Raw genomic sequence first — 12,429 nt, 5'->3', positions numbered from 1 at the left:
AAAAAAAAAAAAAAAAAAAAAAAAAAGGACAAATGGTTTCTTTATCATGCCTTGAATAAATAAATATTCTTATTATCATGAACCACATCATTGTTTCAAGCTGACTTCACATCATTGATCTTTTATCTCCAGGCATTCCACAGATCGTGAAGTTGCAGTTATGATGCTTATGGCTTATTTGTCATATATGATAGCAGAGGTAATAAATTATGGAGTGTGAATCATTCCTATAAAGGTTCAGGGTAGATTGAAAAACGGACTTCATTGGAAACTGATTCACATAAAGCCAGATTTTCTTTTCTTCTCTTTGCTATGTACGAGTGCATATATAGCTTTCTCATATATTCTGTATGTAGCGAAAGACCTTTTTATTCAATATTCTATGGACTGCAGTCTCCAGGGAGTCCCTATATTATAGGTTTTCATATGGGAATTCCTTACTTACATCCCTCTCATTGTTGTTCTCAATTAAATTTCTAGTGTATTAGACTAGTAGTCCATCTATTTGAATAGTAGATTTTCATTGAGTGCATTTTGTGGCCCTAGATTTACTATTTCCCTCACAACACTATTTTTTTTCCCTGGCAGCTGTTATCCCTTAGTGGGATTTTGACAATTTTCTTTTGTGGCATTGTCATGTCACACTATACATGGCACAATGTTACTGAAAGCTCGAGGGTAACAACCAAGTAAGAGTATCTTCTGAAGGGTCTTTTCTTTTCTTTTTTTATTATTACATTCTTGCTACATATTATTCTTCGGAGGGGGGGGGGTTCATGTTCATAGTCTGTTGTGTTTAATGTTTTTAATCTGGGTTACTCAGACAAATGCTTTAGTGGGAAAATTTTAATTCTTTAATAATTTCATGATTTCAGGCATGCATTTGCAACTATTTCATTTATTGCAGAAACTTTTATATTCCTGTATGTTGGTATGGATGCCTTAGATATCGACAAGTGGAAAGCAAGCCAGACAAGGTAAGGCTTTGGTTACCTTTCTTAATAATTGATCACTAGTTTGTTGAAGTTGCTCTCAAAAGTGTTGCATCTAACGTGATAAAACTAAAAGCTGTTTATAATTGTATTTGGTTTACTCAACAATTGATTTCCTCGTAGATAATACATATAGATCACTTTCGTTTACTCTTTGCACAGTGAATGAAGAATTTGAAAGCAGTAAATAAAGGTCCATTAAAAAATCATATGCACACCTGCTGCTGACAATTGTGTTTCTATACCCCAACTACTGGATTGCCTAGACAGATTCTGCTTTGCCGTTCCTACTTTATTAGGGGGCTTAACTTTTATTAAAGCATGAACCTTTCATAATGCGCTTTGTCCTTCAATTGGTAGGCAACAAAGCTCAAACTTTTATCTGATTTGTTATTTGGTAACTGGGTGCCTGATTGGGAACCTTCAAGGCAGATTCACATTAGGATCTAATATTATTCCTGTTAGATAATTACTGACACATTTAATTTCTTCATTTCAGATGTTTGAAATCCATTTTTTTTTTTTTTTTTAGTGGGGGGAGGGGGTGGTCATCTACTGAAGTTGGTATCTCGCCACCTTATCAGTGTGACCATGCAATGTTGTGGACAGTGGACACCATATCCTTGTAGGAAATAATTTTCAACTGCCTTCTAGTAGCGTTGTGTAGACCTCAGTCACTTGGTTCAGTCATAATGTACTTCAACACAGTTTTGTCAGTTGGCTGGTTGCTTGAAGGAGACTTCGACAACCTCAACCCCTCGATAAGCTTGTGATCATGTGAGAAATACTAAACCTACTAAATTCTGCCGTTGCAGGGAAGCATAATTTAATCAATAATAGTTGAATGCTGCAAATCTAGGTGGTGCAAACTGTAAGCATTTCTAGATTCTGTGAATTATAAAAGTCTCAGGAGAGGAGTATGCCCAACCACTTAAGGTGTCCTTGCTTGGAATCTCCATGTAGCCGACCCCATTAAGTTGGGATAAGGTCTTGGATGATGTTGTTGTTGTTTAAGATGTCCTGATTTATGCATTAAGAAGGATATGTTAAATGACGGAATCTTCCATAGGAGGTGCAGATGTTAGTTAAATAGTTTCAAAATCAATACATCCCAGCCCAACATGCTATCAAACATATTATTTTTAGGTCTCCTGCTAGGTTTTTTTTTATCAACTTGAAACCTAAATGTCATCGATTCTCCTGATTCTTAGTTCCTTGACAGCTGGTGCCACTATGCCTTGACTCTGTGGATAGTCCATCAAGTCCTTGGGGGAACAGCACTTTCATACTAACAACTATTAAGAGATGATGAGAGTGGGATCAGAGGTACTATTCAGGATCAAACAGATTAGTCCCATTTTTTCTTATGCAAAATGTGTCAAAGCTGGTAAAGCCCCACTACATGAGCTTCAAGCTATTGATTTTGTCAATGCTGGCTAAGTAGCATTACAATGGTTCAGATTGTGGGCTTCCTTTCAAATACAATAATGATCCGGTTCAAGTTCCATGGCTTACAGGGAAATCATAGAAACATATTTCCATTCAGGGATTACTTCTCCATTTTCACTAACTGAGATATTCTCTCATGAGGGGGGAAAAAGATTTAGAAGGTTGTGTATCACCTTGCTTTTGAAAAAAAAAAAAAAAAATGAGATCCTTCTTTTTCCTCATCAGTTTCATTTTGAGCTTTGTAGCTAATTATCTGATGATGCTACTAACTTTATGGCCCTTGATAGAGTTGAATGACTGACAAAGAATCATGTAGCTGTCCCTAGATATATTAGGTAAGGCTTAAGTTGAATTGAGCTTATAATAGGTGTACATATTATAAAAGTTAAACCTCAATCTTGTGCTCTCTGAACATCTCCTTTACTTTTGTATGTAGGTACACGGTGTTTTCCTCAGCTGTTCTTTCTTTAATTTTATATGCATTTATATGGTCCATACATTATTCGACTAATAGATAATAGGTTGTGTGTGTCAATGTTTATGATAATTGGTTTGGTCTATTAAATTATATTTCTTATTTCAATTCTTTAGGACTTCCTGTTGGGGAAAGGAAAAAACTTCGTCAATTTGATGAGTTGCTAGACGTGCAATTTAGTGTTGGTGACAATTTCAGACCTAGAACAACCAACAATAACTACTAGAAGAAAAAGAGAAACAGGAGAGAAGGAGAAAAGAAGAGAATAGTTTGGAAGTAGTGCTACCAATTGGAGAAATAGGGTTAACTCCAATCGGTAGTGGTAGTGTATAACTGTATATAATCAAAACAAAATATCAGAATTATAAGTATGCCCCCATAACTAACATAACACACATAAGACCCTAATAAGCAAGAATATCACAAAAATACTCCTGTGGTAGTAGTATTAATGTTTTAACAGTGCTATTAGTAGTCTTTTCTTGTGGTCTGTCCTCATACTTTAGCGTGCCACACTGATGGCACATATAATAGCTGACTTCATGTCAAACTCTTTGTTTCAGTGTAGGAACTTCAGTTGCTATCAGTTTGACGCTACTTGCTTTAGTGCTGGTTGGAAGAGCTGCATTTGTGTTTCTTCTTGCAAACATTGCTAATCACTTTAAAAAGAGAGAGAGTGCAAAGGTTACACTGCATCAACAAGTAATTTTCATGACAAACCTATTCTAAGAAATTGCCAAACACTTTTCACTTTTAACTGTTAACCGGAAAAAAAAATCACTTAAACCTTGTGGCTGTTTTGAATTTCAGTTCATAATTTGGTGGGCTGGCCTAATGAGAGGTGCAGTTACTATTGCTTTATCATATAATCAGGTAAATCTAAACTATGCTGGCTCATTCCTTAAGAAGCTAAAGCTATGAACTAACACAATGTACAATCTGCATTGCAGTTTACAGGATCTGGCTCAACATCAACAACCACAGAAGACCGGGCACGCATGATCACTTCCACTGTAATCATTGTCCTCTTCAGTACAGTGGTATGTCCATGAGTACATTGATGTTTTTCATTTTCTCTTTAGTCCATTGTAGATTTTGAGGTATGTAGAAGGTGATTCTCTGAAAACTAACATACTCTCGAATATGAATGCTTCTGTTTAGGTCTTTGGATCGATAACAAAGCCTCTGATTGATGCTTTGCAAAAGCCATCAAATGTGAATGCAGCTGAACTCCCGAGCTTTGAAGAACTTCATATCCCACTTCTTGAAGATGGAGGGCCAAGTGATGAGGGTGTCCAACAAACAATCCCCAGGAGAGGTAGTCTAAGCTTGCTAATAAGCCACCCCACATCAACTGTTCACTTCTTCTGGAGGAAATTTGATGACAGATTCATGAGGCCAGTGTTTGGAGGCCGGGGTTTTGTACCATTTGTTCCTGGTTCACCAACTGGTGAAGAAGTAGAACCTTCTCAAACTTGAAGGCTTAGCTGTTTACTTGTGTCTTGTAGCATATAATCGAACTTTTTCACCATTTCTTCATTTGAGTTGGTTAGGATAAGTTCACATTCCTATGGTCTGTTTCATATTAAATAAATCTGAGTCCTATTTTCGTAGGAATCATTGGCAGGTCTTGTAGTTCATTTAAAAAATAAATGAATTTGCTTTTTTCATTAATATGGCTTAGAAAAAAAAAAAAAGAAGAAGAAAAAGAAAAAGAAAGGACAAAGGTAAAAGAATAGAATGTATTAGAATTTCGCATGCCAATTAAACGGATGTAAGGGGGAGAGTGTCTCATGATTTGTGTAAACAATCTTCACAATCCACATGGTTAGGGAGGAGAAAGAGATTCTCTGGGAGGGATTTTTTTTCCCATTATTTATAATTCAAAATGTGTCATCTTTTTTACTTTAGGCTATGTTTGGATATCAGGAAAAGAAAAAAAAATAATACAAAAGGTATAATTACACTTCTGAGAAGATGCCTTTTCAAAAAAAGTGGGCGGGGAAGGTCGTTGCTTTGACAGGTATCAGTATGTATTGCAGATTGCAGTTGTCTTTGTGTTCTTGGAAATTTCCTCTCACCTTCCAGCCATATGGGAAGCAGAAAACGATTATGGATTTTTTTCATTGTAGGAAATGACTAAATTATCCAAAAAAATTGAAAAAAAACCAGGGTCTAGTAAAATGTAATCCTTCTCCTGTCCCAGTCTCCTGATGGCAATTTCGTCAACCTATTAACTTCCTTTGTTTTCCCTGTCTATATATATTTTTCCCCGCCAAGTTCAAATCTTGTTATTCAAATTCATATTTCACAGGCGATCCAGATTTCAGATTCCAGATTAGAGAGAGAGAGAGAGAGAGAGCTATGGAGGACTTACAGGAGGGGACGCTTTACCCTGTATTGAGCCATGGAGAGAACGAGGCGGAGCTTCGATGGGGATTTATACGGAAGGTTTATGGAATTCTGTCTGCCCAAATCGTCCTCACCACCATCGTCTCTTCGGCGACCCTCTTTTACTCTCCCATCAATGAATTCCTCTGGAGAAGCTCCAATCGATTTTCCTTCTCTACGTTCTTGCCCTTAATTCGTAATATCATCTCTCTCTCTCTCTCTCTCTCTCTCTCTCTCCATTTGAACAAAAACAGTTAAATAAGGGATGTAATCGGGTCGGGATGGGCCAGATCCTGCCCATCCCTGATTTAGGGCTTGAAAAATCCAACTTTGACATGCTCATTGGGCCGGGCAGGGCCAGGCTGACTCTGATTCACCATGACCACACGGGTAGGGGAGAGGGAGATACTGGGGCTGGGCTGGGCTCGTCTGGGCTGGGCTAGGGATAAGAAAAACAAGACAGGGCCATGCTCAGCCCGAGGCCTCAACCTTGGTCCGACCCTAACTCAGGATAAAAAATTCCCAACCTTAATCTGCCCTAAAGGTGATGGTATCTCAACCCAGCACTCATTGTAATAAAAATTCCCAACCTTGACCTGACCTCAGGGTGATGGTATCTCAACCATAGTTATCAATTCGGCCGAATAATTCGCGAACCGAATTTTTCTGAATTTTATCAAAAATTCGGACCGAATCCAAATTAAAAATTAAATTCTTTAAAATTCGCGATTTTTTCCAAAATGAATATAAATCGCGAATAATTCGGACCGAATCCGAATTAAACGGAATTATTCGGTCCATTTAAACATTATTTAAAAAAAAAACCAAAAATAAAAAATAAAAAAATAAAAAAACAATTTAAAAAAAAAAAAAAAAAGATTTTTTGACCGCTTTTTTGACCGAATCCTTAAATTAATCGTCCGAATTATTCCGAATAATTCTCCGTCCGAATAATTCCCGAATCCGAATTTGCTAACTATGATCTCAACCATAGTTAGTAAAATATGAGTATCATACACGTATAATATGTGCATTCGAACGTTTAATTCAAAAGTTCATAATTTGACGTATCAATCTAAAAAAACCGTTTAATATGCAGATTTTAAAGATAATTGTATTATACATGAATAATACTCGTATAATACGTTACATACTCAATAAAACTTTTGGATTAAAAAAAAAAATTGAGATTAACCCAAATGGGCCAAATCCCGATTCCCAACCCTTGTCTTCTATCAAAAACCCTAATCGATCGAAATTATAACCCTCCTTCTTCCCTCATCTAAGTAAACCAAAAAAAGGAGGAACCCTTGCCCCATTGACCCCTTCTCTTCTATCTCTGTTCTTGGCGGCCAACGACCGAGGGCGATAGGTAAGACATCAATACCCCTTGCTTTCATTCTCTTCTCTATTTCTCTTCCTATCGATTGTTGAAAACCCAATCAACCCTTCTTCTTCTCCGTTTCTCTTCCCATTGGTAGTTGAATATCCAATCAAGGGTGATTGCATCTGCAAATAATTTTTAACAAGAAGCAAGAAAGATTTAAAAGACATGACTCACATTGACAAAGATGGACAAGGGTGGGATTCTCCAAAAGGGGTTGAAATGAAAATCTTTCTAGGAAATTTAGCTCACATTAGCTATTTGAATTGGACCGACAATTATTTACAAACATAGTTGCAGCAGGACAATGTAAAGAATTAGAAAGAGGGAAATGACATAGGTGTTCTCCTCCCTCTTTTTTTGCAATACTGCATTTGAGAAATCAAAGGAGTTGAAGGGAGGAGGTTCTTGAGCCTTAAAATTGATCCGTGATGGGTCTTAGATTATACCCCCATAGAAATTTCAAGAAAATCCAAGCGTATCTTTAGGATGAATGATTGCAAACGCTTACTTTCCATCTTCTTGAACCTTGTTTTCGTACCAAGAAGAATAAGAGAATATGTAAAAGTTATGAGACGAGATGAGATTTAATTCTCCTCTTAGTTCTTTCTACCATATCCTTTTTTAGAGGTTAAATTTAATTAATATTAAATGTGAAAATTCAAAAGAATGGGAAATGATTTCAAATTGAAAAATCAGATTGGATTTTAATGTCCATAAAAGCATGATAGATTAGAATTTAGTTTCAAACAATCATTTTTAATCCCGGATTTTTGCTCTCGAAATTTTTCAGAGCACCTGTACTAAACACATATTGAACACGTACCATATCATTGCCGTACATGTTTTATTGCATCGGATTTTTTAAAACGTATTATTACCGTATAGTCCATTTAATTGCTATACATATCCATTCCAAAATTATTACCGTCCCCGAACTTATTAACTATGATCTCAACCCAAGCACTGCTCGGGCTTGGGTCGATAGGGCCAAACTTGCACACCTAGTGTCATATATAATTTTGTGACTTCCATTGGTAGCTATTTGCTACTAGCTGACACTGAATTTGTTTGTGCAGAACTTTTATGGCCCTTTTACATTTATCATCACAAACAGTCTTTGAACCCTGTATTCCTTGGGCTGTTCACCACATCAACATGTCGAAGTATTTTGTGCATTTACAGAAGGTTAGGTTGATCATCTTATATACTCATATCTCTCTAATTTCTGGTTGATGATTTTTTGTTTTTTGGGTACTTTATTATTTATTATGATAACCAATTATATATACATATTAATTTCCAGGAAAAATAGTACTTGAAGCAGTAATTTTAACCTCAGCTGCGGTTTCTGCCTTGACTGGGTACACTTTCTGGGCTTCAAGGAAACGCAAAGATTTCAGCTCTCTGGAACTATTCTTCATTTTGACAATCATTGTCCTTATCCTTACTGGCTTCATCCAGGTCAAGTAGATTTTTCAACTCCTTATATTGTCATGTGAAACTATATATTGATGCAATAGGTGTACTCCATGGCTAAAAATGTTAGGGATTGTAGTTTCACATTGGTCACAGGTTCAAAACTTGGAAACAACATCTTCTACTAAGTATGGGGTAAGGCTGCGTCCACTTGCTCTTTCCAATTCTTGCAGTAGCGGGAGCCTCGTATACTGGGTTGTTCTTTTTTTTTGGGTAGTATGCGATTGTTGGATTTATGACCTGTCATATATGCATTATACGGACTTAATATTTGATCTAAAGATCTAACACATATATCCTTTTTTTTCTTCCTTTTGTACTCCCTCATCACAAGCAGATGTTCTTCCCACTTGGGCCAACATCAGTACCAATTTGTGGTGCCCTCTGTGCCATGGGTTTCTTGTTTATGATACAGATAGACTGACAAAGCGCTTCACTTATGACAACTACATATCGGCTTCTACAGTATTCTATGTAGATATCCTGAATTCGTTGTTAGATATGAAATCCTTGATTACCTGATGTTAAGATGTGTACAACTAGCTGTCCCGTGATACTTTAAGTGTTGGTTGTTAGTCACGATTGGGGGTTTGTCCCTAAGGTGATGTACTGATGTGTTTTTGTTTAGTTTCTCGTTATGGTTTTCTTATTGGTTTTTAACTTGAGTTGTACTAAGTAGGAGTTCTACTTAGACTCTATTTGTTGTAATTAAACATTATAAATAAAGGTTGTTTATCCATGATAGTGTAGAAACATAATCCTAAAACGATGCAGAAGATAATGGAAAAATGAAGTGATATGAGATCTTGCTTCAGAGAAAGAAACCCTTGCCACAAATATATAGCGAAAAACCCTATCCCGAAAAATACAAAATTTCCCTCAAAAAAAAAATTTGTGCAGGGCTACGCCCCCTCTATGCAGGGGGCGTAGGCTCCCACGGCCCGCTAACCAACTAGTGAGATCGCCATGCTACCTGTCGAGGTGCTTGCACCAGTACTCCATAGATTAAACTGTGATGGAATACGAGACAACGTACACCAACAGATAATTATAGGTTGAATCTATCGTGGTTCTGCATATTTCTCTCTCTCTTCTTCATAGGTTCTGGTTGAGGGTTTGTCACACCTGACATATATATCACAAAAGCTTTATGTTACCGAAACTTGCATATGTAGGAATCTCGTGTAACACACTTTCAAATTTGCTTTTACATTAATGTGGCAAGATTTAAAAATAAAATAAAATAATAATAATTATTATTATTATAATAATAATAATAATAATATGAAGATTTAAAGTCCATTTATAGCCTGTTTAGAGCTCGTTTACTAAGATCGAACACATTCAAAGCCTATTTAAAACCTAATTATAGTCCATTTATAGATAAATGTGTTAAAAGGCCTTCTAAGGCTTGTTTAGCCTGATTAAAGATTGGTAGCAATAGAATGTTTTATAAATGAGACCAAGCCTAGTACATGAGAACCGATTACTTTTATGGATCAGTCACGGTGCAAAGTCCTAAAGTGGGAAAACGCAATTAGGCTCGATCAAAACATGCCCAACCCAATCATTTGACACCCTAGAGTCTTAAGTGTGTCAATTGATATTCGAAATTTGGTATGATTTCAGTATAATACAATAGACCAATAGTGGATACTTGAACCAGAAAATTTGAAAGAACATGGTTTTGACTTAGTACGATTTTTATCTTGTATGAATAAGATTTCAATACAATCCTATATGATTTCGATGTTTGGATACATTTCAATATTCAGTATGGTTTTGCTTTAAATATCATATTAGCAAAAACATCCTCAGCAGTGAGTGCGAGGGTGTGGTGAGTATCGAATAGTTGAGAGGACCTTGGGGTGTGTGTCCAGATGCTCTTAGCCATCCGATTCTCACAGCATCGCCGCATTCACTGTAGATAATAATCACTCCCGATATTATAGTGTATCAAGAAAAGAAAACTCATTTTATCATATCAAAATCGTACTGAATCTCTTTTGACACGATTTTTAAAATCGAAATCGAATTGACACCCTTACCCTATTCTGTATTAGGTAAGCGATCCCGAATAAGAGGAGGGTCGGAATTAAGATGGAAGGAATCCTGATTTAAGAGAGAGATGTACGGCTTCACAAGCGTTAGGAAAGAAGACTTATAGAGGAGCAGACGCTGTACCCTACAGAGTTCATGAACGAGCTTCGATGGGGTTTTATACGGAAGGTGTATGTTATCCTTGCTGCCCAGATCGTCTTCACCATCATCGTCTCTTCTCTGACTATCTTGTACTCTCCGATCAATCAACTCGTCGGGGCTATCTCCGGCCTGTTCTTCGTCTTTGCGTGCTTGCCCTTAATTCGTATCTCTCTCTCTCTCTCTCTAAATTTTCTAGTTTTCTTCTTGACCCTGATATTGACTGTGCATCAGTTTTTTGGCCCTTGTACATTTATCACCAGAAACATCCATTGAACTTCATCTTCCTTGGGCTGTTCGCTGCATCTCTCAGTATCTCTGTGGAAGTAGAATGTGCAAATATAGAAGGTTAGTCATCTTTTATATATATTTTATATCCATAATGGTTTTGTATAAAATTGTTAGGGTTATATCTTGTATTCCATTGCTTGCATAAGTGGGCTGATTCCGGAGGGTCATGCGAGAAATTTTATTTAGGGCTATATGATTATTCCGATAAATTATCACATGTATAGGGTTTCGTTATGTATTTGTAACGAGAGTTCTTTCTCTAAACTGTAAGGATGTTCGAGCAATTGTAATCCTATTTTCCATTGATGGTGAAATAGAATTCATCTACCAATGGGGTTGGTAGCCTAGTGGTGAAAATGCTCTCAATCCATCACCGTTCGAGTCGGCTGGTTATAGGTTCGAGTCTTGCATGCCCCACTATCGCCCATTCGTCGGGGGCTTGTCCTAGGGGCTATGATCACTACCATGGAGCACCCTTTTTTATTTACTAAAAAAAAAAAAATAGAACTCATCTCATCGTGAACGTAAGCAATTCTTCCGAATCACATAAATCTTTATGTACATTGTGCGATCGTATATTTATAATTCTCATTGTTTTAGCCTTTTAGGTTCTCGTTTTCTACATGCATTAATTAGCTTAAGCTTTCTAATCTATGATCCTTGGATATTTGCAGGAAAAGTGGTTCTTGAAGCATTAATTTTAACATCATCTGTGGTTTCTACCTTGACTTGTTACACTTTCTGGGCTTCAAGGAAGAGAAATCAAGATTTCAATTATCTTGAACCAATCTTATTTTCAAGCCTTGTTGTTCTTGTCCTTCTCTACTTTTTATCCCTTATAATGCAGATGTTCTTCCCTTCACTTGGGCTAACATTATCAGTTCCAGTTTATAATGGTGCCCTTGGAGCTATGGTTTTCTCAGGCTACATTATTTATCACACAGACAACTTGATAAAGCGCTCCACTTATGAACAGTACATATTGGCTTCTGCATTACTGTATTGGGATATTGTTTATTTGTCCCTCTCCATCTTGAGGGTGCTCAAGGGTATATATGCTATGTCTGATGGTGGTGTGAGTAATTACTTTGGTCTTCACTATTGACAGATTTTGGTTCTAAGAGAGATTATTTTTAGCAATAGCTTTCTTTTTATTGTTATTCTTTTCAGTTTCTAATGTTGCTTCTTGTGGTATTCTTGTTTTGCACTTACCAAATCTTTTACTTACTAAATTGGATCAGGCACCTCTCCATAGAGCCTGAGGGACGAGGTCACCTCAGCTGTGAGATCACTCTCTGTCCTGAGCTCTATCGAGAGGAATAAGAACAATAAGGGATCATTTCAAAAGGGGTAAGAGAGACCATGTAGCTGTCCCCGGATATTATAGACACAAGGCTGACATTAGTAGCTCCAGTATGCTGGTTAGTAGAGCTGCATTTGTGTTCTTTCTTGCAAACATATTGTTAGTTACTTTAAGAAGAGAGAGAATGCAAAGATTGCATTTTATTCTCTCTCTCTCTCTCTCTCTCTCTCTCCCATTGAATATGTTGTTCAACCAACCATGCTCTTATACTAAAGGATTTTATTCTAAATATATGAACAATCATAAGGTTTCTTACCGGTTCAGATAGAATCAACTCTCAAAATATCTGGAGTATACCGAATTAACCCAGAACGAGACTATTATCTTTAGAAGCAACATTTATCCATGTTAGCTTCATAATGGAGGCATTTTAGACCTCTTCTGTTATAGGCAAACAAACACTTAT

The 12,429-nt window shown here is 36.7% G+C and overlaps 2 protein-coding genes and 1 pseudogene across 3 annotated transcripts; all 3 read left to right on the top strand.

Moving 5' to 3' along the window:
- Positions 1-6: 6 nt before the first annotated feature.
- LOC122057208 (sodium/hydrogen exchanger 1-like) lies at positions 7-4,590 on the top strand. The gene is made up of 7 exons (XM_042619234.1): positions 7-199; positions 589-689; positions 876-977; positions 3,480-3,618; positions 3,727-3,789; positions 3,867-3,956; positions 4,078-4,590. The coding sequence occupies exons 1-7, from the start codon at positions 161-163 to the stop codon at positions 4,393-4,395; spliced, it is 852 nt and encodes a 283-aa protein (XP_042475168.1). The 5' UTR covers positions 7-160; the 3' UTR covers positions 4,396-4,590.
- Positions 4,591-5,280: 690 nt separating this feature from the next.
- On the top strand, positions 5,281-8,692 carry LOC122094815 (annotated as a pseudogene).
- A 1,498-nt stretch (positions 8,693-10,190) lies between these two features.
- LOC122094703 (BI1-like protein) lies at positions 10,191-12,164 on the top strand. 2 transcript variants are annotated; one of them, XM_042665302.1, is made up of 4 exons: positions 10,191-10,535; positions 10,604-10,717; positions 11,335-11,735; positions 11,902-12,164. In XM_042665302.1, the coding sequence occupies exons 1-4, from the start codon at positions 10,367-10,369 to the stop codon at positions 11,920-11,922; spliced, it is 705 nt and encodes a 234-aa protein (XP_042521236.1). In that variant the 5' UTR covers positions 10,191-10,366; the 3' UTR covers positions 11,923-12,164. The 2 variants fall into 2 exon arrangements, with proteins under 2 accessions (XP_042521236.1, XP_042521235.1); XM_042665301.1 differs by lacking the exon at positions 11,902-12,164 and having other exon boundaries at positions 11,335-11,808.
- The last annotated feature ends 265 nt before the right edge of the window (positions 12,165-12,429 follow it).

This window comes from Macadamia integrifolia, chromosome 12, assembly GCF_013358625.1.
Source record: "Macadamia integrifolia cultivar HAES 741 chromosome 12, SCU_Mint_v3, whole genome shotgun sequence".
NCBI classification, from domain to species: Eukaryota; Viridiplantae; Streptophyta; class Magnoliopsida; order Proteales; family Proteaceae; genus Macadamia; species Macadamia integrifolia.
This window is presented reverse-complemented; position numbering and strand designations above follow the sequence as displayed.